The 26,726-nt window shown below is 45.7% G+C and overlaps 1 protein-coding gene across 2 annotated transcripts in view; it reads right to left on the reverse strand.

Moving 5' to 3' along the window:
- Positions 1-26,726, reverse strand: part of TGM5 (transglutaminase 5) — a 387,349-nt gene that overhangs the window by 90,739 nt on the left and 269,884 nt on the right. For both annotated transcript variants that reach the window (XM_086932527.1, XM_086932526.1), the window contains 2 exons: positions 9,610-9,852; positions 1,562-1,680 (listed from right to left, as the gene is read on the reverse strand). In XM_086932527.1, coding sequence (XP_086788653.1) covers positions 1,562-1,680; positions 9,610-9,852 — 362 coding nt within the window. The remainder of the gene's footprint in view (positions 1-1,561; positions 1,681-9,609; positions 9,853-26,726) is intronic.

Below are 26,726 nucleotides of genomic sequence, written 5' to 3' on the forward strand. Positions count from 1 at the left end.
CTAAGCAGCTGCATCTCAATTTGATAGACCTTGTTTCAAAATGTTTTTGCAAAGTAAATTAGTTTAGGAACCTGCCTATGTATTTGCATGGTCTTTGGTGTTCTTGTCAAAGTATTTGACTACATAGAGAGAACATTTTGGGGCTTACATATGAGTAACACTAGTTGTGTCCCTGTGGATCTCTTTCTATAAATTCACACATCATCAAAACATGGTGCACTGTCCTATGTAGCACTAAACTCTGGGACTGAGGTGCAAAAAACAGACGCTGCGTTTCAAATGTAGATCCACTATTGTTACACAATTTTTCTTCATTAACTTCTTATTTGGCTTCAGACCAACATGTTCCTTGTTGCTTGTCATACTTCAACAAAACACATCGTTGTGTTAATTTTTTTTAATTCTCATGACAATGCACCATGATCACCAGTTGTAGTTCTCATCAGTTCATTACTTTTCAATTTGTGGAGTCCCAGAAACCCAGATGTGGCAGGACCCTACCTCATGAAATAGACACATGTAGTTGATGATACAGATATTGACTATATCATCCTTTTGTTTTATATTTTAAAAGAAAGCATAAGGGTCATCCACTGGACAACAGCATACTAAAACAGTGTGGAGTAAGTCTAGATCTCTAATGGAGACACAAGGTAATGAATAAGTAAGTAGTTACAGAAGATTCCAATAATTTTAGAAATGTAATTGTAACAGGATTCACCTTTTATCAGCACAAGGGGCATTTCGATTGTATATCTATTTACCAATTTCATGTAATTATTATTAAGTGGCTGAGTGCTTGAAACGCATTGGGGTCAGTTTTTGACGTTTCCTGCTTTCTTTCATACTGTTATGTGCAACTCACAGCAGTAAAGTACTGTATGTGCTTCTCTTTCCATTTTAATTAATGTACGAAAACAACTGATTATTATTTGTATTTTTAGGTATTGACTATTATTGTCTGTGGACGTATGTCTAATCTCAGTTCAAGTACATGATAATAATTACAATTATTTTATAACATTAAAGCTTGTATTCTACTTTTTTTTTAAATAATACAATTATTTCTGAAATGTGGTTTTCTCAAGGCCACTATATGAGGTTCATTTGCATGTCTCTAATCTATGATGATCCTAAATGAATGGAGAAGTCCCGGTAATGAAGTATTTTGAAATTCAATACCCACCAGCAGAAATGTTTGCCAACTGTAGTTTTAAGAAGAGACAAAAATCACAAGATGTATTAATGAAGATCACAAATAATGCATTATGAATTCTTACAAGTGCTGAGTCACCTTGGCAGAATTATATCATTTAAACCCATGAGGAGCATTATGAATTTACAAAAGTCACACTAATCAATGGAGCTATAGCAACAGTTTCATAATCTGTGGTTAACATCTCACGAACAATAGAGAACATCGTTCACAGCAGCATCACAGAGGCACACAGACAAAGAGAGAGAGACACACACAGAGTCAAAGAGATAGAGAAAGAGTGACTCACAGGAGTCACACACAATCTGTTTTAAGCCCCTCTTTGTCAAAAGAACTGTACTTTACCTGGCCAAAATTCCATGGACATGGAAAAATCCAGTCTTTATTGCCCTGGTAGATAAAGCCATAGTCATTGAGAACATACTCCTGCCGCTCGGCCTCATTCTCCAGATAGACTTCATCGTCTGGGAAATAACAACATGTGAGGCAAAAGGGTTCATAAATGAAGAAGAATGTTATGGAGCCTTTGTGTTAGTACCAGACTTCAACACATAAACCAAATAAAGATTTGTCATCGTCTCTATCACTTACTTTTCCTTTTCTATGTGAGAAGCCTACACAATGATAGACTTTAAGTTCTTATGCAAACAGTGTTCCCCTAGGAATCATTCAAACTGTGACCTATTACATGATCCAAACACCATTAAATCAGTGATCAATATTCTGTATGTTCTGTTTTCACAATAGTCACAATTATACAAAATCCAGAAAATGTAGGTGTGTCAAGTAACGGCGCTTTGAAAGTGAAAATAGGTAAGCCAAATATATATTACCATGACGATATTTAGAATATATACAGCAGAAAATGCTTCTGCCTTTAGGACAAAAAGATTTTTGAGAACCCAACGATATACACATTTAGGTTGAAGTAGTTCAACACTCAATGATATTGGTGGAATCCAAAAGGTTGACATTTCGATCCCTTAAAGTCATTCATGTGGTGTCTTCATCAGGATAGTAAAGGATGGTAGCAACCTGGACAGTGTTAATCTGGTAAGTTTCTATTGATTTTCCATATAACTTGGACACATAAATCTGATGAAGACTAAATATGAAGCATAACAGGCTCCTTGAGAATATGGCTGCTTAAGATTCCAGGCAGCAGGTCTGCAGGTAGGAACATACTACTAGTGTAGTATCATTTCAACCGAAGGGATTGCGGGCTTACTTGCAATTTTCATACCCCTTGCAAGGAATAAAGTGCTTAATGCTTAAGTAAATGCAGTTCTTTTTTACTAAATGTATTTTCAGCGATTTTCATTTTTATTATTTTAAGTATACAACTATTCGGATTCGTTTTTATACCCTGTACTTGTAAAGAGTTTGATGTACACAGACCTTGTACAAAGGTATTCTATTTTACTAAGAAGGAGCACTCAGCCTGGACCGATAAAGGTCAAGTGCGTTCTAATGGAGCATTACCTCTCCCCATGTGCCAGATAATAATTGGCCTACTCCCATTACCTTATAGGAAAGTTGTTTATACAGATACATATAGTGGAGTGGCCAAGATGGCGGCTGATTAGGACGTGCCTGAGCGGAGCTCCATCCATGCCGCCTGTACAGCATCAATCAGAGGCTTCACCCGCTGAGATACTTAGCCCCAATCGATGTTGGAGGTCCACGGTAGCCCAAGGCACCGATTGGCAGAGGATTTGGTGCCCCTGTGGTGGGGACATCAGCAGTGCGGTCAAAGGGCGTAGAGGCTGCGGGACGCTGATCGTGGTCTTTGCAGCCGGCTATGCTGCATGGGCCTGCAAATTTCCTGACCCTGATGCCTTGATTTGCCTGAGGAGCAGGGCGACCAACCTGGCGTTGGCCCCGCACTGCTCTTGTGCCCTCCTCCACCTACATCTGTAGGGCCTGTGGGGTTGTGAGGCTGAGAGGGAGCTCCTCTCCTGGACCGGGGCCAAGGCTCTGCAGCCCTGCGGATGTGCTGCCATGAGGTAGATGATCGCCGGTGGGGAGTGGAGCCCCCCACCTTCAATCCCCCTGGATGACTCAGACGGCTCTTAGGGACTGCCTGGGGCTTGTCTTGTGTCCTGAAACAGCAGCATAGAGCAACTGCAAAAAGGCTCTGGTGCCCTTGGAGGCAAGGAACCTAGGCCACAGCGGTGCCCGACCTGAGGACATCACCTAGTTGCTGCAGGGTTGGTGGTGACTCCTAAACCCCACAGCCCAGCTCTTTCTGGCCCAACTGAGTGCCAGGTGACCCTGAAATTACTCCAAATCTAATTATTCCCTGGAGACTGCACCTCCTTTATCCTGTGCCATGTGCTCATTGTGCCCTCAGGGAGTGTTTTGAGAAGTTTCCTTCGCACTTGCTTGCTAGGCCGGTCTGCTGGCTGCCCTGGTTTGAGAGTGGTGTACCCAGTCCCGGTGCACCTGCTTGGGGCAGCTGCGCTCACCTTGCTACTGGGGGGAGATGCGGTCTGCCTACCAGCAGTAGTGTGAGCGGTTCTGTTGGGAACACCGAGGATCAACTGAGTGTGAGTGGTTGGCGAACTGCAGTCACTTGGTGTTCCTATGCCGGACTCTGCTGAGATCTACCCCCTGAAACTGCTTCTGTTTTTTGATGAAGCTCGTAAAAACTACCGCTCCGAGACACCCTGGGGGAGCTAGAGGTGCCAAGACAGCTATGGCGAGCATGGAGTCTCCAACTTAAGCTGAAGACATAGAGAGCCCGGTCACTTGCACACTTGTGGAGTCCCTGTTTATCTCTTTACATGAAGACCTGCAGGAGGTCAAGAAAACCTCTCCTTGAACTTATGCGAGGTCCACAGACTAGGAAGAAGTAGGGGAAAGGGTCATTGCCTTGGATGATGGAGTCGCTAGAAAGGACGAGGAAGTCAAGAGTCTACAGCAGAAGGTGCTCTGTCTCCTGGAACAACAAATTGACCTCCAGGCTCACTTCGAAGACATTGAAAACAGGTCTATAAGAAACAATATTCCAGGTGTTCCAACTGATACAGAACATGCCGATCTAGAGGAATATGTGCAAGCTCTGTTTCATTTCATCCTAGCGACCCCGGCTGAAGTGACGATTAAGCTGTTTGATGCCATTGAGTTGGACTGCCGAGAACGGTGAAGACCCAACAGGCGGACATCTTAGTATGTGTTCACGATTTTCAAACTAAAGAATCCATCATGAGCAAGGCCCGATATGCCTATCCACTTCAGTTTAGGGATCACTCACCTCAACTGTATCAAGTCTTAGAGACGATCACACTACAGAAACGGCGCACCTTCCGCACAGTCACGGCTCACCTGAGGGACAATGGTATCTCCTACTCTTGGGGACATTTGTTTCGGCTTATCTTGCACCTTGAAGATAGGATCCACCAAATCATTTCCCTCTCTGAAGCTTGCAGATTTCTTGGTTTAGAACACCCCTCCCAAGATGCTCATACTTCTAGCATGCAAGATCGCTTGATGTCTCGCCGTCATCCTCAAACTTGATACGAATCTGCCCCTGATGGCTTGTACCCTGACCCTAAGACCATAGCATGAGAAAAGGAGCTGCTACTGGGGAATCCTGAACCCCAGGAGATAAGACGTCACTATTTGTTGGGTTTTGGGGTAGTGGGGACGTGCTGTGAGGCCCTAATGATGCCTTGATTAAGGATATAGTGATGGATCCATCTCTCCACTAATGTTCCCATGTTTGATGGACATGTTACAAATGTTTGCAGACTGCTTTTCCTTTTTTTTCTTTTTTTTTCTTATTTCTTCTCACTATGCGATCCATTCTAGGGTAATTTGCACATCTGATATTGGCTATCTGTACGGGAGGTCACCCTTTTATTGTATGCCTCACATGCCCTGGGGGGAGCCTCTTCAGAGCATCACTTTCCACTTAGGCTGCCTGGGGCTTAAGATTGTCAGCCTCAATGTCCGGGGCTTTAATAATCCAACCAAGAGAGCAGCTATCCTCTCTATCCTTGAACAGTCAGGCGGTGATATTTGTCTTCGGCAAAAGACCCACCTTGTTGCTAAAGCTGTTCACAGAATGCAGTCCAGTCGATTTACATGTCAACATTGGTAATCAGGTCCTTCTAAAAAGGGTGGGATTCTCTTTTCAAAATGCTTTACATGGGAACTCCTGACTACTGTGGCGGAGGTTAGGGGATGCCTTCTTGAACTCCTTCTTAAGATAGGCTCTTTCCACTTCACCTTAGCAAATTTTTATGCCCGACTGAGAAACAGGAGAGCTTCCGCACACATTCACTGGCCTCAGTTCTTCAGACCCCTGGCATCTATAGTGGTTGGGGTGACATGAATCTCATCATGAACTCTGACCTGAACCGCCCCAGTCAAATCTCAGCTCAGACAGGGGCCTTCTCGCTTTCAGGTCTGCACTGGTTGGTAGACTGGGGCCTACTAGACATATGCATGGATCAACCATTATCTAGCCACCTAACCCTACTAGATCTAATCTCTGAAGCTACTATTGATCTGTTCTCACTTTCGGATCATGCACCTATTTCCTTGAAGATTCGTCTTCCTACCTCCCCATCCCACTGGCCACGCTGGCGCATCAGCGATATCATGCTGCAGTCCCAGTCCACGGTTGACATGCTTCGGGCGGAGATGAAAGAATATTTAACTACTAACGATACTGGAGAAACTTTTCTGACTTCAGTTTGTGAAGCCCTAAAACTGGTGGTTCGGGGAGAATTTATAGCTCTCTCTGCGGCTGAGAATCGTCGACATCGGGATAAACGTTGCTGCCTCGAGAAAATAGTTTCTGAACTAGAAGCCATCCATAAAAGGACCAGGGCTCCTAGAATCTGACGGGAGCAGGAGAGGCCTAGGCTTCAGCTTAAGTGGTTAGACCTGGACAGAGGGGAATTCGCTATGCTATGCCTCAAGCATATATTTTACCTTGGCAGCAACCAGCTGCGGTCACGTGCTGATCCACCGTGTTTGCAGTAAAATACACAATGGCTCGGTGAAACACATTTGCACCAGGCCCCATTTGGAGACCAGCAGCAATGAGGGAATTGATTTAGCTTTCCAGGCCTGCTATGCTTTTCTTTATTTGTCTACAGATGGTCCTGTTGGTGACCCTAGGGGGTAGCTTCACACTATTGCTCTTACCTCCCTACCTGCTGAGGAGTCTCGCACTCTTTACCAGCTTATCCAAGTGGACAAAGTGGTATCTGCCATAGAGCGCCTACAAGCACTAAAATCCCCCAGACCTGACGTTTTCATCGCCCCATTCTATGAGACTTGATTCAAAGACATAGTTCCCTTACTTACTTTACTTTTTAATTCTTTCTTCGAAATGGGCCCTTTGGGGGTCATTCCCAAGCCGGGCAAAGATTTAGCCCTCTGTGGGTTCATAGACCCATTTCTCTCTTAAATGTGGACGCCACGTTTTTTGGTAGCATCTTGGGACACCGCCTTAATCTCTTAAAGCGGGGTCTCATAGACCCAGATCAATCAGGTTTTATACCTTCTTGCTAATGTGAAGACAACACCAAGTATTTACTCCATCTTATGGATAAAATACACCTGTCGTGCAGAGAAAGGCTTCTCTCTATTAATGGTGAAAAGGTGTTTGACTGGGTACACTGGCCTTATCTCTTTGATACGCTAAGGGTTTTTGGCATTGGCAAGAGACTTAGGAGATGGATCCGGAGCATGTACAGTGCTCTCTGGGCATCGGCCAGGGTTAATGGAGCTCAGTCCCGGCCCAGGGTATGTGTCAGGGGTGCTCTCTCTCATTGCTTTTATTTGCTAGTATATTAAGCCCCTGGCACAGGGGCTCCATGACAATTCGTCCGTCAAAGGGATTCCTTTCGGGGCTGACCACTATGCCGATGACATCATTTTGACAATTATAGAGCCCTGGATCTCTCTTCTGGTCTGCTGGTTACTGAGTTTCGGGCATTTGGTATGATCTCTGGGTTCAGGGCTAACAATCTTGAATCTTTTGGTTACACCTGCGAGCAAGACTGCCTTGTGTTCTCAGTTCCCTTTTGAATGGGCTACAGATACTATTCCATACCTAGGCATTTCTGTAGCCCACACCATACCTCAGACTCTAGCTATCAACGATGCGTTTCTTGTTACCAAAACTCATAAAGATCTGGCATCCTGAAATCACTGCCTTCTTTCCAGGATGAGGAGTGTGGCACCAGTTAAGATGACTATTCTCCCCCGCATTCTATATATCTTCCAGACTTTACCCCTGACCCCTCCGCCTCATATTATCCATTCCCTTTAACTGTATATCAACTGTATATCAATAAATATATATATATGGGAAGAAGCCCCATTTCCATTAACACCTTATTTACTGCTCAAAGCAGTAGGGGGGACTTGCTGTACCCCAGCTGCTTTGTTACTACCAAGCTGCCTAGCTACTGTTTTTGGTAGAGTGGAATCGACAATTCTTTGAAAAGCATTGGGCCTTTTTTGTTCAAGTGGTGATGGGCATGCAGATATGGAAAGCAATTCCCACAAGCCCAGATCCTGTGGCCTTTATTCAGCGCTGGTAACAAATGTGGTTTTCAACAAAAAGCGACACGGTTAAGTGAGGCCTGACCATCTTCCCTTCGCCAATGACTTCTCTAATCGTCAACCCTGATTTTGCATCCGGTATGTGTCAGAGTTGGTTTCGCTGATGGATTGACGGGCCTTCAAACCAGAGAGATGCCTTTTTGACAAACACAAGCTTATCCCCTTTTGACCTGAACTAACTATCTGTAGAATGTGAGGTCATAAGCAGTGCATTGTGAGGGAGCAAGTTCTAGTTAGCTCAGCTAACTGTAACTGCTGAATTTATCTGGTTTTGAACAAGTAAAATGTCAGCCTAACTATTACATCCCTGTAACCTTTGTTTTGTTTTCAGTCAATTTCTAAAGTTTTATAAATTCTATTTCCTAACAGTAACGTCCAGGTAGCCTTTGTTTTTTCAGTGAATTTTAAATGTTTATTCCTAACTACAACGTCCCTGTAACGTTTGTTATTTTCAGTGAATTTCTATGGTGTTTAGAGTAGTAGTCACGTTTGCTGAGTGGTGGGGCCTCCGACCAGGTCTCAGGAATTCCGCTGTGTAGGATGTACAGGAGGGCTTCTTGGCCACCAAGGTCCCTCAGGAGTAAAGTAGATTTCATCCCTCAACCAGTTGTGTGCTAGGAGCCATGCTTACAGAGTGTTGGAGAAAGTGGGCGTGGCCTTTGAATAACTCTTAGCAATCCTGCTGTGTGGGACTTACTGGAGGTAACAAGAGGGGTAGTTGCCCCCCAAGGACACCAAGTCATATCAAACTGCAATGTCCCAGGGGTGGGTACCCTGGGATATTGCTGGACCCGGGCCTGTGGGGTGGCGGTCCCCAGGGCCATGGAGGTGGTGGTCCCCCAGGACGGTGGTCTGCAACTGATGCCCTTAATCATTGAATTTGTGCCATTGGGCCTCCCCTGCATTGTATTTTAAATAAAGTATGTACGCCAGGGAGGTGGCAGTCCCCGTGGCATTGGGGGAGGACCTATGGCCCCTCGCACATAATAATTTTTTTAAGTGTGCCTCGGGGGTTGGCGGTCCGGGTGGCGAATATCGTGATTTCGCGGAAAACATAAAAAAAATTATAATGCTTTTTTGCTGTGATGGGGTCCCAAGGAGACCATGTCTTATGAGTCAGGGTAGTCCTACCCTGTCCCCTTTTTTTATTTTCACTTTTTTTGGGGGGGAAAGGTGAAGCCGTGCCCCAAGATGGCTGGCAACACTTCTTGGTTGAACTGTTGGCAGCCAATCAGAGCTGTGTATTTCCCTGCATGAGCTCGTCTTTTTTTGAAAAGGCTTCACGAATAGAGATATCACTATAATTTTCAATTTAAATTTCTCAGCAGATTTGCACCAAATAAACAAAAGGTACTTCCTTGAACCAACATGTGCCTTCCTGCCAAATTTGATGTAAGTCCATACAGCGGTTCTGGCTGTAGGTGTGGCTAAAGGTTCCTATGGGAATTAACATTACATATGCACCCTTATTTCGTACCCCACTGCACAGATCACCCCCAAACTTTGCATTACACACAGAATCTACCTTGATACTTGTTTTGAAAAAATTCATGAAGATTTGTTAAACAACGCCAAAGTTATAGGCAAGTAAAAAATGCTTTCCTAAGGAACCTAAATCCTAACTATAACTACCTAATGGCGATTATTATAAATATATATGAAGAAGATTGTACAATGTCATGAAAACTAAGCATCTCTCCCAGTTAATAATTATGCCTGCCCAACGCTACTATACGACAAATATACTTTTATGTTCTTTGGTAGTATTATTTGGATTATATAAATTCATATTAGGTAGTACATACCTTGAGACCAGGGGTTAAAGAGAAGGTAGAACTTGCCCAGTTGATAGAGAATATTTCTGTTTCCGGTAGACACTTGGATTTTCAGGATATATTGGCCAATGATTGCATTACCGGGAGCCGAAAGCGAGATAGACAGACCGGTGGAGCTCTTGCCTACACAGACAGCACTCCATGTGTTCCTGCTTCCCAATGTTGCAAGCGGAACCACAGCTTTTGTTCGCGAGGTTACTTCTGGCCATGGACCTTTGTATGAAAACAAGAAGAAAAAAAATGTGAAACATTAGGAAAAAACATATTTGATAACCAAGCAATGTGGATTATTATCCAATCACATTTAATACTTTTTATAGGCAGCTGGGTGGCTTAGGATCTAGGTCACATGATTTCTAAAGAGACAGAACTAAGATGAGGAATGACAGTTTACAACGCTTCGCAATACAAATGATTAAAGTATGAGGAAATTAAATTAAGAATTGCAAACCAAAAGGAACACATACGATGTTATAGAAAAAACAACACAAATCAAGTAGAAACTGTAGGAAAATGTCTCTTTTTTCATGATCATGATAATTTTTTCTTTACACTGATGCTGCTGGGTTTTCGACTCTGTGGACTGAGACTCTGCTAACCAGGCCCATGTGCTTGTGCTCTGACACCTAAAACATATAGAAATGGAGGGTGTGGTCTAACAGAGCATGGAGTAAGACCTGTCTGGTCTTGGCTCCAGAATCCTGCTGGGCTTCCAGCACCTTCTGAGAACCAGGACTGCTCCTCACTGTTGGGCTTGCACCCACCTGCATGCGGAGGGGAATAGTGGACCATATAACTGCGATCCTTGCATAGGCAAAATGAACATATGCAAGCAGCCTCATCCTAGCTGCGAGACCCACAATGTTGTGGCAGTTATGCTACGATTGGCTGGGCTGACGATGGCGCAAGATGGGTCACGTGGACTCTGCCTGCCTTGGAGAAGGGTGCCCTGAATTGCTGCAGCGGGACTACATTGGATGCCCAGACCCACACTTGGGGTGGCTGTACTGATGGCGAGTCATGACCGCTTATTCCAGTTTGGACCCCATGGGGCCACCATCTTGGTGATATTGTGGTGTGCCTCTATGTACTGGTCTATAAGAAGCTGGAGCGCCTTGACCTGTGTGCTCCCTCCTGGTGCAACAAACGGTCTTGTGATGGGGCCACTTGCAGACATACAGGACAAATAAGGCCGAGCTGTCCCTCCTCACCCTAAAGCAATGGTTCTATGGAAGGGGTGACAAGGTCGGTGTGCTCTTCACCAGCAAGCTGCAATAGCATTAGGTTCAAGCCCACATAGCCAAGATTAGAATCCAGGACTCGACAGGGACAACTACAGAACACGCGAAACAGCAGGTGTTCCATAGCTACTATGAGGCTCTATACTCTGGGAAGGACACTCCCCAACCAATCATACACTCTTACCTCAGTGCCTGTAAATGGGACACTTTAGGGCAACATCACACTGAACTCTTCGAAGCCCCATCACCCTTGCTGAGCTGCAGCTGGCCCTGAGGGAGATCCCTATCCACAAAATACCTGGCCAGGATAGGCTCCCGGTCTCCTTCTACAGAGCATTTCTACCCTTCCTTCAAGACCATATGTTGAAATTATTCAACTGGCTCACGTCGGATATGGGTTGAAGCTCACAATGGAAGCAGCAAAGATTGAACTTATACCCAAACCCGGTAAAGATGCCACCCTGTGCACCTCCTATCACCTGATCACTTTCTTGAACAGGGACACTAAGAACTTTACCAAACATTTGCCGAATCAGCGACACTAATAGCTACCTGGTCTAATTGACCCATATCAAGTGAAGTTTTTCTGTAACCGGCAAGGAACAGACAAAATCAGTTGCATTGCGCATTTAATGGAGAAGTCCCACAACTACAGCATCCCCTCCTGCCTTCTCTTGTTCAACGCGGAGAAGGCATTTGACAGGGCTGGCTGGTCTTTCCTGAGGGTGGTCCTCGAGAAGATTGGCCTTGTTTCAGACATGATTACTCATATCATGGCCTCCGACATCTCCCCTACAGCTATGATCTGGGTCAATGGTCAGCAAAGGAAACCAATCCGCCTGGCAAGAGGCATTTGGCTGGGGTGACCATGCTCACCGATGGTGTTTGTTTTGGCACTGGATCCCCTGGCCATCATCATATGACAGACAGAGACCATAATGGGCATCTTGTTTGGCGGGCACGCTCTCTTCGCAGATGACCTCTTCCTTACCGTCACTCACCCAGCCACTTCCATCTCCGCTGTGGTACTAGCCCTCACAGCCTTTGACCATATCTCTGGCTTCAAGGTCAACATGTCCAATCATATGCCCTGAATCTCATGATACCCACATCAGACCTCCTCGCCATACTCTCTCTAGCACTGTTCCAGTAGGCCCTGTGAACCATTTGCTACCTCCGCCTAAATCTTACTCCAACCCTGGCTTCCTGAACGCAAGCTAACTGGCTGAGGCTCTACAAGTCCATCCTTGATGACTTCCGCCGGTGGGGACCGCTGCATGTGTCATGGCTGTGTCAACTCAATGCAGTCAAAATAACCCTTCTCCCAAAGCTACTCTACTTTATTTATTTATTTATTTTGAAAGTTTTATATAGCGCGAACAAGATCTTCGCAGATATCAGAGCGCTTTACAGAGGAGGGGAGCATGTATACGCAGATACATCAATCATGTTAAAAGTACATTGAAGTGATATCATAAAACAATCAAGTAAGTCAATTTCAAAGTCAAAATAAAAATACAAAGGGTTCGAACAAGTAGTACAGATGAGTATCGAGTCTTTGTAGTTTTTCCCCAGTAGTGGTTCAAGTGTATTTAGCCATGAGGATCGCTTTTACTTCTTTCTTTCTTATTCTAGTCCTTGCCCAATCCCATACAGAGGATGACATACTGTGCCTTCAGTGAGACATTCACATTTTAATTTGGGAAAGCAAACACCCCAGGTTTTCCAAGGCTGTGTTGATGCTTCCCAGGGACTCTGGCTTGCCCTAACCTTCTTGAATATTATTGGGAGGCGTATCTCCACTACATTTCGGAATTTATAGCATGGTAAAGTGAGTAACATTGGTTCCACATGGATCGGACCATGACATGGCGTTCCCTGTTTGATCTTGCCTGGCTCCCAAAGAACACTAGACTGCAAAGTGCCTACATTGCCATCCCCACCAAGACTGTCATGGAGATATGGGACAAGGTAGCGCACAAAAGGAGACAACACATTCCCATCTCCAAACACCCTACTTGCCTGTAACTTGGACTTCACTCCTGTTCTCGAGGCACACTGATTGACCAGCTAGGGAGAGGGCGAATGCCGTACCTTGCCCAACTTGTTTGAGGGCCAGACAATCAAGACATTTGAAGAATGCAAAGCAAAGTTGAGTTGCATGTCCCCGAAATGGCTGGTTACAGTATTGTCAATTACATCACTGGGTGCTTCACCCATTTACCATCCAGGAAGCGGTTTGGCAATACACTCTCTTTCAGGCACTGGTCAGAGCTTATGATGGTACTAGGGGATTGATATTGCGCACCTATCAGGGGCTTTAGCACTCAGAGCAGGTTAGGACTCACACATACCAAACACAATGGTATGACAACACTGGTGAGGGTATCTCCCAGAAACTATGGAAAACAATCTGGAGGGACATCCCTAAATCTTTTAGAAGCATACCACATCACAGGATAGCATACACACTGATCATCTTGTGATATTACATACCAACCCACCTTGGCACAATTTCCCTGCCACCTCTGACCTCTGTTGGTGTTGCTGTCCCCAGGGACTTCTTTCACATATGGTGGTCATGCTCCCTTATAACAACTTATTGGAAGGATGTGTAGGAGGGTGGATACCTGACTATGGTTGCCCCCAACTTTTTGCCTGGTGTTTTGCTGGTTTTCTGACTTAGTTGACCTGGGACCCTGCTATTCAGGGCCCCAGGCCTACTGCTTTCTCTCTAAAATGGATCCCATGTACCTTAGGTACATATCCAATTGGTACTGGGCCACCTTATCAGACCCTGTAAATCAGGGCATAGGTGTACCCAGGGCCTACCAGGGGCTGCAGCATGTATTATGCCACCCCTGGCTGGCCATCTAAATCTGACACAACTGGCTGCACGACAGCTGGGGCAAAGTGGTGTAATCACCCTTTGCTGTAGATATAGTATACCTATATCTAACCCTAAAATAGACACATAGATTCCTATCAGTCACTCCTATGGCAGGCCTTAACAATCCTGAAGGCAGAGTGCATGGAATCATGTGAGATGGTGCTCTGGCATGAGCTGAGCTCGTCTGCAGCTTGCGGAACCAAGTCCTAATAGCTGTTCTATGATAACGCGTACCATATACTCTTAAGTGCATTATAATCCTTGCGGTTATATGCCAACTCTGGTATCGCTTTATCAAAACATGTCAAGTAAGGTGTCATACGAATTGGAATACTAACCCCTCGCCAATTCTGGCGACGGGGTTAGCATTCCACCCTTCTAGAGGGACACAACATGTATGTAACTGTGAACCCCGGTTAAAGTTAACTCAAGCCTCAGCATCACAAAATGGATGCTGCCACCACAGACACAAGTCTGACCTCCTGCTGCTGGGAGTCCTTCCAGCGAGGGAGGCTTGGACAAAGGGTTTCCTGTCAGGGGCGGTGCTAGCACCATCCCAGACAGGGTTTTGTGTATCCTGGGTAGGCAGGGCTTTAGAGGAAGGTGACTGCAAGTGGCACCCCGGTGCTCACTATGCATCTGCCGGCTAGAACCAGTTCCAGGGGCACACCAGCCCCTGAGCTGGGGAAAGTCCGGCATGGGAGAGGGGTGTAACCACCCCCCTTCCTGGTCCCACCCATGGGCAGGACCTAGTCGCGTGCCAGCCCCTTGTCCTAGTATAAAGATAGGAACGGGCCCCCTTCCAAATTAGATCATCTTTTAATCCTGAAACTACTTTCTACGAAACAAACTCTCGACTTCTTCTCAAGATTTCTCCCTTGAGACTAAGGAGTAGTCACCTTGCACCAGCAGGCACCATCTAAGAACACTGCGGTTTGCTGCACGTCCTTCCTCCGGAATCTGACTGACCAGCACGACGAGACCCGGCTTCCCTGGCACCTCTGACCTCTACCCACATCGTCAGCTCAGCTGAGATCCGTGGGTGCGACGAGACCTCGAGGGACCGGCCATCTTCAGAACTGCACGACGCTTATCCAGCACGACCGCCGAGGGATCCTCGAGTGAGTGCTTTGGGGTTCGAGAAGCCCTAACCCTGAGCAGCTCCAGCACCGAAGTCCAGCCCCCCAGCATCCACCAGATCTGCGTGGGGCCCTTCTGCTCTTTGCTGCTCACCGCGTTGCCCGGCTACTTGCCTGCTGGCTTGAGGCCCTCTTGACGACGCTCCACGACGACAACACCGCTGGTCTGGTTGCTCCAGACTGGCCCTTGCTCCCCTCCAACAGAGGAGCATCCCGGACCCTCCTGGTCCACTCCAGACACCATTTTGAGTCCACCGCGTGGGCTTGCATTTGCCAAGACTTGTTGCCCCAATCCTGGGTCCAGCGACGTCGACAGCAGATACCATCGTGGGACAGCTCGCACCTCCATCTTGGTCGCCGACAACGCCTCCTGGTCCGTGAGACTGCAGAGCCCAGCGCCACCCACTCACCTGGTCGAGGTGACTCCATCCGGTGCCATCCTGGTGCCCATCTAATCACTGGCTAGTGATTCAGAACTTGGTCCCCTCTGCTTACAGGTGTCTTCCATCTTCGATCCATGCTTGGATCACTTCGAACTTCTTCACTGGTCGCCTGCCAGCAACTTCTTCTTTCAGGCTCCATAGACTGCAACGAGGATTCCCGACGTCTTACCAGACCTATGCATCCGCAGCCCCTGGGCTAGGTAAACTCAGCATTTCGGTGCCCCAGCATAGCTTTGCTATCCAAAGGTCCAGATCCTTTTTCGTTTCAGCTCTACCTAGTCGGATTCGTCCGATAACACTAACTTTACGAAATCTAGCATCCATAGACTTTGTCCCGCATCCCACGTGAGAGTGCACACTCTGCACCGATCTCCCTAGGCCTCCTGCTAGTAATCTGAAGGTTCAGTAGTCAAGTCCTAGCGATCCCAAAGCCTATTAGAGTAGTACTTACCTGCTAGTAATTTCGCATTCCACTTTTGTAGTATATGGTTTTTCGTGCCCCTCGGGCATTTGTGTAAATTGTGCGACTTTGCGTATTTTCCTAAGAGCTTTGTATTGTGCTTAGCGCCCTGTCCTCATAAAGAGTCCAGGGCTGTTGTGTTCTAAATAAATATACTTTATTTTCATAACAACTTGTGTGGTGTCCTTTCACTTGGTGTTCAAGGGGTATATGTGATGGTATAACAGCTGGCTTAACACGCCCTCTAGAGTTTAGCCTAAAGACTGCTCTTGTCCACGCTACTAGGATAGCTGGTCTATGGTTGACTTACAACCAATCATCAATAAGGGTCGTTTGGAATGATACACAGTGACCACTAGAATAGTGAGCACTACATATCAGGCCAACTTCTCACAGGAAGTCCTCTGCCATATTAAATGCACTATAGACTTTTCTCTCCCAGCTTCCTATAACACAGCTCTCCTAGGCATATACCCTGTAGAGTTGTAGGCAATGACTAACAGTGATTGGTGCCTCATAAACCATATGTTAGACGTCCCCAAGCAGCTCACAGCACTTCAGTGGAAGCAGCCCTCCGACAACCCTAAAATGGCCCAGTGGGTCATATAGGCTATCACACAAGATTGTGCACACTGACACTAAATTTGCCCGCACTTGGCAACCACTACTTGATTTATTTCACTCACTTGAAACACTCCAGCTTTGCACCTCCCACGCTCAGAGCACCCCAACACTTTACTTAGATCATTTTTCAAAGTGAAGTAGGCCCAATAGCAGTGACTCTCTCAACCACTTGCCCCCTCCGTGTCCTTCCCTCATCCCCCTCCTCTGACCCAACCCCAAACTATCCCCCTTCACACAGCCTTAGGATACCCTTGCACTTGGGTGGTCCTGTGCTTTACTTCTCCAACCTTTTCTGTTTTACTGTTTACCTGTAACTTCCATTCCATTTTCTAGAGGACACATAAATAGTCACTGCGTCTGATGTGGCCCCTCGCTAAAACTTGTTGTGCCTGGGTGGCGGTGGCAGCTCTATACTTACAGCGTCATATTGGCTCTTACTGCTGTAATACTGCAATAATGGTGACATGGAAAAGGCATTTTTTAGGTTTCCAGCATCTTGTGTTGCACCCTGTTTTGTTTTGTAAAAAAAACAAAATCGAAATTGGCTGTACTCTTAAGTGGTATACTTAACTTATCTATAGGCCCCTAGTATATGGAACAAAGTGTCCCCAGGGCCTGTAGGTTAAATGTCATTATTGAACTGCAGCAACCATTTTGCTACCCACTACAATGACAGTCTAAACATGACTGCAGTCCTACCATTGCAGCCTGGCTATGGCAGTTATGAAAAGGGCCATTTAATGTGTCAAAATAAATCCTTGTGACAAGTCAAAACCTTCCTTTAAAATATTAATGCCAAACCATATGTAGGCCTTATAAGACCTAAGGTAGGGTACATAGTATTTTAGGGTAGCACATGTAAAAATCTAATGTTCACATGTCCTTACAATGATTGGTCTCCAAAAGCTAATTTCAATTTAGCAAGCCTGGCTGTTACATAGCAAAGCCCTGGAATACATTATTACAATGAATAATACTAATTTAAGACAGGAAACAGTTATAAATATAATTCATGGACTCTTTTGAATGGTTATATCAAATCCAATTCGAATTTCTCATAACTATTAAGGAAAAGGCATATGGAGGCCTATTTGCATAAGCTCCAACTGTCACCTGGTAACTGAATAACTTCCTTGTTGCGGTATGAAAACTACTCCCAGAGCATAACAAAGGCCTTGGGTGCAAGGAGGGGTTGTTGTTGTTTTCATAGGATGACAATTTGGGCTGAACTCAAGGACATGATTAACTTCAAAGAGGCTACTTTGTCCCAGGCAAATGTCAACTGACCCCTAGACAGGGCCCTTTTTTGGTACCTCAGCCAAAACTGATACCTGGACAGGACCCATCTTTGTTATTCCAATCAGGTAGACAGCATTCCTAGTGGGAGAGGAATTGACCCCAGAATTACTTCAAAGTGGCCACTGGGTTGTGCTTGCTCATTTCCCTGACCACAACTCCTGGGTGGGCACACAGGCTCTGCACAAGGGGAGAAGGATATCAACAACTTGGATTTGGACTGAAAGGGACACTGTGGGATGGTTATATCAAATCCAATTCGAATTTGTCATAACTATTAAGGAAAAGGTACTTTTTAAAAGGTACCTTTTTCCTCCCTAAAGCAAATGGAGGCCTATTTGCATACGCTTCAGCTGTCACCTGGTAGCTGAATAACTTCCTTGTTGAGGCATGAAAGCTACTCCCAGAGCATAACAAAGGCCTTGGGTGCAAGGAGGGGTTGTTGTTGTTTTGGTTGGATGACAATTTGGGCTGTACCCAAGGACATGATTAACTTCAAAGAGGCCCCATTGTCCTAGGCAAATGTCAATTGACCCCTAGACAGAGCCCTTCTTAGGTATCCCAGTTAAAACTGACACCTGGACAGGACCCATATTTGTTACCCCAATCGGGCAGACAGCATTCCCAGTGGGAGAGGAATTGCCCCCAGAATTACTTCAAAGTGGCCACAAACTTGTGGTTGCTCATTTCCCTGACCTCACCTCTGGGGTGGGCACAGAGGCTTTGCACAAGGGGAGAAGGATTTCAACATCTTGGATTTGGACAGACAGGTACACTGGGATGGTTTGCAGTAGAGCACACAAGAACAGTTGCAAAAATGGGTAGGGTTACCCATAGGAACTTTTGCCAAACAGGTTAGGGTAGGGTCAGGAGCCACTCTCACCACAAGCTAATGCCAGGCTTAAATGTCACACCCATAAGTACCTTTTTCAAAAAACTACTGTACCTTTGGAAGAAAGAAGAAGGACTGCATCTGCTGTTGAGACCTCTGAGGAGACCTCAAAGGATGGAACTGCTCTGACTTGAACCCAGGACAAAGAAGTGGCCTCCAAGGGTCAGTCAACTGACCTCTTATTAAACTACAGGGATACCACATGCTGCTAGAAGCATTTTTCCTGAAAGACCCAGCTGTCCAGTTCCAACTAGACCTGTTCTGGACCCTGATGCTAACTTCTGCTGTAGTGAGCTGTGACCCCCAGTGCTGTCCAGTGTACTCCTCCTAACATCCAGAAAAATCTGAGACTTAGGAAAATTTTGGCTCGAAAGACCTCTAGAGGACAGGGATTGACCTGCCGAGCCAATCCAATGGAAATGCATTGCACCTGGGCCAAAAAATAGTTTTGCTTCAGTGCAAAGCTTTTGTAGAACAGTAAATCCGATTTAGCAGAACATTAAAGAGAGGGTATGTGGCCTCGTGGATTCCTGTTTGGCTACAGTTTGAAACCTTGCCCTGCTGGAAGAATCCACACTCCAGAAAAGTGATTAACATCAAATGTAAAAAACGAAACTGGGCAAAGTCATGAAAAGTATCTGGCTGGCGAGGGACGCAAATTTTGAATTTCTTTCGCCTACAGCTTTCCTGCCAACTGTCAACTGTTTCACTGGGACCTCATCCAACAACTATCCAGTCATGTAAAGCCCTTCATGGCCACAGCCTGCTGCCTTTGTCCAAGGACTTTGACTTTCATTTCAGAGACTTGGAGCCTGATTTAGATCTTGGGAGACGGGTAACTCCATCACAACGTGACGGCTATCATGTCCCCCGAAATATGAATCCCATTAAATCCTACAGGATTCATATTTTGGCGAAAAGGATATCCGTCACTGTTGTGACGGAGTAACCCGTCCGCCAAGGTCTAAATCAGGCAGTAAGTCAGAAAGTAATACTTCTGACTGGCTCGAACCTGGTGTCTGTGACCGACCTGCGCTCCATCGCGATTGACCTTCAAGCACATCTAGGTTCGAGTTGAGTGCAGCCAGATGACAGTGGTTGGCACTTGACACATTTTGGTGCTATTTATTATCTAAAACATTTTAAAATTCATGTCTCCGGTTCCCCTTATTGTTTTTTTGTCTTGTTGGGATCATTTTGGTAATTAAATTATCCACTAACGGAGTGTGTGTTTTTACTGTGTTGGGGTTCCAAGCTCAGGTTTAATTTAGGGAAACCTTTAATGAACCTAAAAAGAATAGTGACAATATTACTCTTGGTAGATTACCATCGGCCCAACTAGTAATCCACTTTCTCACAAGAATGGCAAGAGACTAAATATGGTAAACATATTTAGGATCTGAAATAGCAGCATTTGATCATTTGTATGAATTCCCGATGTAAAGTTCACAATTCAATTCAATTCAAAGAAAACTTTATTCGGATTGCAAAAAATCCATGAAAGTCACATATTACATAAAAATACATCTTTAAAAATAATTTACACAATTTCCATAAAATAGTTAAAAGAAAACTGCAATTGGTTTTCAAATGTTGATGTAAACAATCGAAATCAGATTATTAAAGTGCGTTCCAATGTGCATTCCAAGTAGCTAAAGTGCTATTGCATGGGAGGCATTTTTTTAGGCGCGTGAGCATTTCAGGGAGGATCCATAGATTTCCGTGCATAAAACATGACTTTCAAGAATGAGCTTGCGCGAAAAATCAGTTCATCATTATCTAAATTTAAAAGCATAAGATATGATTGAGTTAGGGAAACTGGCCTTTGTTTTTTAAAATATGGAGCTAAAAACCACTTGATATATTTCATAAAAAATTTACAGTGAAAGAAGAAATGTAGTTCATTTTGTCTGCTGTGCCCATCACAAGGGCAGGGGCTTAGCTCGTGTCCAAAGTTCATCGTGCTGTGGCCCATGGGAAAGCAAAGTGAGTATTTTATAGATCCAGCTCTTAGGCGAAATAGTAGCGACCTTTCCCAGTTGGTCATAGGGAGTCTGAGGTATAGAGGTATTTGTTGTGGAGATAGGTCATTGTTTATATTAATCACATATGATTTGACAGTTTGTTTTTGTAGTTCTATCTCCAACCTCTTTTCCCTGAAGAGAGCGTAGAGTTCGATTTGTATGTCCTTCTTATCCGTGCTCTTGATCTGGGCAGGATCGTTAAAAAGATGAATTTTACCAATACTGTCTAGGCTTTCCTTTGTTGCCCGGAGCCACGGAATGCTCATACCTTTGTCACAGTTTAGACATTCGGACACAATTTCCTGTGTTAAGGTAGCACGTTCATTAGCCCAAATGGACAACCAAAATATTGCAGGTCGCGTGGCAATGAAGTCGGTTATGTAGGGCAAGTTGAGCTCAGCATGGCAGATGTACCCGGAAGAGGAAATTGGAGCTCCTAGAAGTTTTCTACATAACCGGTTTTCTTCTGTCTGCAGGCTAGATGGGCTCACTATCCCCCAAATTTCTGCGCCATAGGTTGCAACCGGGACACATTGCAATTTGTAGATTTTCACAATTGCCTCGGTTGTTTCTGACCTTTTTGGCCGTGGCAAGGCAAGGATAGAATTTATGGCCTTTGAGAACTTGCCTGTGGCGTGGGCGAGATGCCCACTCCACAGGCCGTTCGCAGCAAAGACCATACCTAAGTAGGGGAATGATTTGGTGGAGTTTAACTTCTCTAGTCCAATTGAAATGGAGTTGAGTTGTTTGGCCCCTGGCCCGCATGTCATGATAAATGATTTTTTAAAGTTCACCTTCAGGTCCAGATTCCCCATAAAATGTGCAAAGCTCTTGACCAGGGCACGGAGAGCATTCGGTGTTAGGCCCATGATCACCGCATCATCTGCATAAAGGAGTGCGGGTAGCAGGTTCCCTTGGATTTTCGGGACATCCGTTGTCGTCTCTTTCAGGGAGTCAGACCATTTATGTAGATGATGAACAGCAGGGGTGCTAAAACGCACCCCTGTCGGACGCCTCTTTCTACCTTAATTGCCCCCGAGGTTTCGCCCTCCATCCCGATTCGTACCTGGGCTTTGGTGTCCGCGTGTAGATAGGCTAGGAAATGTACCAAGGGTTCATCAAGGCCATAGGAGAGAAGTGCCGCCCACAATTTCGACCTATTCACTAGGTCGAATGCGGACGACAAGTCCATAAAGGCTAGGTAGATAGGAGAAGCCTTGGCTATGGTATATTTGCCTATTATGAGATTGAGATTCAGGCATTGTTCTGTTGTCCCGACCTTACTTCTAAAGCCCATTTGGCATCTGTCCAGCACCCCTGTTTCTTCGGCCCAATCATTCACTCTGTTGTACAACACCCGGCCCAAGATTTTCAGGGTGTTGTCTAAGAGTGAGATGGGCCTATAATTTGCAGGGTCAGATCTTTCACCTTTTTTGTAAATAGGCACTATTGTGCTTGTGGACCAGGTGGCAGGGATGGCGCCCAACGGTACACTGTTGAAAACATTGACCAGAATAGGCCCCCAAAATTCTGGTTTGTATTTGATTAAGTCAATTGGGAAGCCATCCGGCCCTGACGCCTTGTTCCCCAGGCTTTGGTTGATGGCCAGAACGACCTCCCCCAGGGTTATATCAAGTGAGCTCAGTTTGTCGAAATTTTGGTCTTCTACGGGAGCAGCGGGATTAGCATATATTCTGGAGAAATGTTGCTCCCAGTTCTGACTTGAAATGGTGCAGCTGATTGGTGACAACTGTTTCCCCATGTCCCGCATCTTCCTTACAGCGGGCCAAAAAGTTGCACTGTTTCCCACAGCAGCAGAGACTGATAGTTCATTCCAATGTTCCTCTGCCATGGCAGCCTTCCTTATCCCTATAGCTGTTTTATAGGCATGCCTGGCGGTCCGTACATCTACTTGGTTCCTCGGTTTGGAGTTTAATGCCTTGCGAAGAGCCTTATTTGCCGCTGAGCAACAACTATCGAACCATCTAGGTTCGTCGTTATTTTTCCTGTGGGGGACTGTCAGAAGAGTCTTAATAACATGGCACAGATTTGCAAAGTCTTTGATTATCCTATGGTGGTTCCCATCGGTGAGTGAGCAGGAGGCAACTGTTGATTGATGATTGTTTATAATTATGTCCATAATGGGTTCACAGTTCACCCCTTTCCACTTTAACCTGAGGTTGTCTGTTGATGTCATAATGTCTCTTGCTCCCAAAGTGCGGGGGGGGTACTTGGATCGGGCCCATTCTTAGGCTGAGTTCTAGTGCATTATGGTCTCCAAAGGCTGTTTCTACTACTCCTGCTTGGATGACTTTATCTAGTAGTTCCACAGACGTGAAGATGTAATCTACTGTGCTGGAGAAGTCTCTCCCTCTGAAAGTTGGAATATAAGCAGTATCGCTATTTATAAATGTATCCATTATATTCGATAGGGTGTGGGTATTTATGAAGTTTTTCAATTCATTCCCGCGTTTGGTGGCCCTATCTAGTTGGTTTGTACCTGCTTTAGTTTTCGATAATTTAGCATTAAAGTCTCCAGCTAGGATAATCCCATTGTTTGCACAGTTGTTGGCTGATTCAGTTATTCTTGTAATGTTCTCGAATAGCTCTATATAGTTCTTATTAGGGGTCGAGTGAAAATCGTTATTATAAAAGTTGATCAGATGTAACGATGGTCTACAAGTAAACTCGATGATTTGAATATTTGGGCTCTTAGTTGGTATTGGTTTAATAGCCCCCCCCTAGAGTTATTCTGAACCCAATCAGCAAGCCTCCCATGGGGCGTCCAAAAACTGGCTTTTGAGCGCAGATGCTGTAACATTCAAAACCCTCTATGGCTATTTCAGAGGTGGCCCATGTCTCTTGCAACATTATAATGTCTTTGTTGGATATATATTTTAACCATTCCTGGTCCGATACCCGTTGTTGGAGTCCGGCTACATTCCAGCTGACAATCGTTAGCACACTATTAGGGTTTTTATGAGTATATGGATCTGGAGGGTTGGATGTTTTGCGTCCTATAGTATTATCCATTAATTTGTCTTTCCTTGCTAGTGGCAGCTTCGGGTAGTTTTGGGCCAGTTGGGTGCTTGATGTCTCCTTATCGTCCATCTCTATGTTTTTAACAGGCTCATCGGGGCAGCCCTGTTTTGTTCCCTCCAGTTCAATGTTCAGCAGCCCGGGTGATGGGGGGAGTCAATCAACCATCTCAAGGCTGCTGAATCTGTTGAAGACTGGTATACCCCAGTAAGCATCTCTACTTAGTATGTTCCTATGGGGATGTCTATAATTATTATCTAGCCCCCACTCACCCCAGTTATTTGCCGCATCTTCTTGCCCCACATGACACCAGTTTCTGTCGAAGGCATTATGGTGCTGATTGGATCTCCTAGATGGATAGAAAAAGGAGAGATGCTTTGTTTCTATGCCTTCGCTGTACCCCTCACTTCTCCATGAACAAATGTGTTCTACCGTGCGTGGGTCGTCAAAGTTAACAATCACACAGTCACCATGTGTTTTCTGTGTTTCGCGGCCCACCCACGGTACTCTTCTAACTGTTAGGATTTTACTCCTGCAGTATGGGGGTAGGGGTCTGTTATTATTTAACCAGAAACTGACTTTATTTAGTAGAGACCAGGTTGGCTCTTCAGTGTTATCCGGTATCTCAGGGACTCCCGTCATTACCACTACATATGGACTAGATCCGGGGGGCAAGTTAGCATGAAATCTTCCTTGGTTACCTTTATTCCTGTCCTTATGATTGCTAGTGGTGTCCCCCTTTGGTTGTATTGGGTTAGGTTGTTTCCCCTGTGGGATTGTGTTTAGGGTGGGTGGGTTTGATTTATTCATAGCTCCCTTTGGAGGTGGGGTTGGCTTATGTGTGTTACTAAGGGCTGTAGCTGGTTTTTTCACGGCTTGCCCCGAAGAAGGTTGAATATGTGGTTTTGCTGCCACTAAGACTGGAGTATCTTTAGATAGTGGGCTTTTAACTAGGGCGCTTAATTCGTTAAGTTGTTTTTCCATATTCCCTAGTCTTTTTTCGATGGTGGCAAGATGGGCAGATATAATTTCCCCAACCTTTGTTATAAGTTGATTTGTTGAGGAGCAGTCTTTTCATGACCCCTCCTTAAGGGACGGGTCTCCTTTGTGACCTGATCCTACATTAGGTTTTTTACTAGCCTTTTTTTGGTTATTGGGTGGGTTTTTCCCCTGCTTTCTCTGGGGAAGAGGGCTTCCATTGGATATAGATATATTTGAGCCTTGGGGCTGTTTCTGTTTCTGTATCGCTCCTTCCCTTAACCCTCGCAATGCTCTTGAGGTAGGGGTCGAATCTACGAGTATATGTGTAGTGACCAAATCTCGAGAAGGGTAACAATTTTTAGCCATGGGATCAAGGTCTGTGGACAGAGTTGGGTCAATAGCATGATCACATGTAGTCTCTGTTAGTGAGGTAGGAGGTAATTGAGATTCTACAATAGGTATTATATCCGAGTTCTCAGGGAAGCTCATTGCTGGGATAGAGTTTGTGACGAGATCCAGTTCTGTATTAAAATTATCAGTAACGTCTAGATTAGGTGATTTCTCCAGACTCCGTAATGAGTCTGAGAGAAGTTGTGTTACTGATAAATCCACGGTGTTAGGCATGGTGTGGATCTCTGCACTGGCACTAACTACGGAGACGCCATCAGCAAGGTTATTCCTATTGGGTGTGTTTGCTGTGGCAAGGAGACCCAAGGAAGAGCGTTTAGCTTGGGCCAGTTCCAGGGAGACTCTTCGCTCCAATAAAGAAATGCCGTGATCAATTGCTTCATTGGCCTTGAAGATGAAATTATCAATTGGCCTGGTGACTTTCCCAGCTCCTGCAGCAGTCTTGCTGCGACTGCCCCTTGTGGACATTGCAAGGAAAGTGACGGTTTAATCTCCGATAGGGGCAGTGTAAGTAGAGGACTTACTTGAGGAGTGTTCTGAATTGGTGGGTGTCAGCGGGGTGGCCCGTCCCGTCCTCCGGAGTCCTCGGACGGCCTCAGACGGCCCGGGCTTCGCCCCGGGCGTCCCGCTCGCGTCCCGCGACGCTGAGGGCTTCCTTGTTTATAGTGCCCCTCCCGGCGCGTGTACCGCGTCGGGGAACGCGCCGCCGCTGAGCCTGATGGGATTTGTAGTCCCGAGGCGGCGGCGCGACTGGTGGCGGGAAAAGCTAGTCCTTGGCTGGTCCGCTGTAACTCCCTGTGCGCTCTCCCAAGCTGGCGCTGTCAGGTAGAGTGGTGATTCGGTCTTATTCTGCTCTGAAAATCCGAGAATGCCTCCCCCCGCTCCACCGTGGGCTTCCTTGTTTATAGTGCCCCTCCCGGCGCGTGTACCGCGTCGGGGAACGCGCCGCCGCTGAGCCTGATGGGATTTGTAGTCCCGAGGCGGCGGCGCGACTGGTGGCGGGAAAAGCTAGTCCTTGGCTGGTCCGCTGTAACTCCCTGTGCGCTCTCCCAAGCTGGCGCTGTCAGGTAGAGTGGTGATTCGGTCTTATTCTGCTCTGAAAATCCGAGAATGCCTCCCCCCGCTCAACCGAGGGCTTCCTTGTTTATAGTGCCCCTCCCGGCGCGTGTACCGCGTCGGGGAACGCGCCGCCGCTGAGCCTGATGGGATTTGTAGTCCCGAGGCGGCGGCGCGACTGGTGGCGGGAAAAGCTAGTCCTTGGCTGGTCCGCTGTAACTCCCTGTGCGCTCTCCCAAGCTGGCGCTGTCAGGTAGAGTGGTGATTCGGTCTTATTCTGCTCTGAAAATCCGAGAATGCCGAGATGTAAAGTTCACATTAAACCCTAGTTCTATTGTCATGATGCAGAATGCAAACAAAATTATATAGGTTAAGGAACTTACATTTTAGACTAGTCACTAAGGGTAATAACTAAGTAATTACCTACCTCGACTGTCTTCCTCACCATAGTCCTAACTTAGTAAGTGTACACCAAAGTTGAATTGGAAAAGAAAAAAATTAACTGGAGAATATAATCAAGTTTACCGATTGACTTTATTTGTCCAAGAAACAGAAGAAATGATGTGAACTCTCACAAAATTAGTAATTGGACAG

This window comes from Lissotriton vulgaris, chromosome 7, assembly GCF_964263255.1.
Source record: "Lissotriton vulgaris chromosome 7, aLisVul1.2, whole genome shotgun sequence".
Classification (NCBI taxonomy): Eukaryota; Metazoa; Chordata; class Amphibia; order Caudata; family Salamandridae; genus Lissotriton; species Lissotriton vulgaris.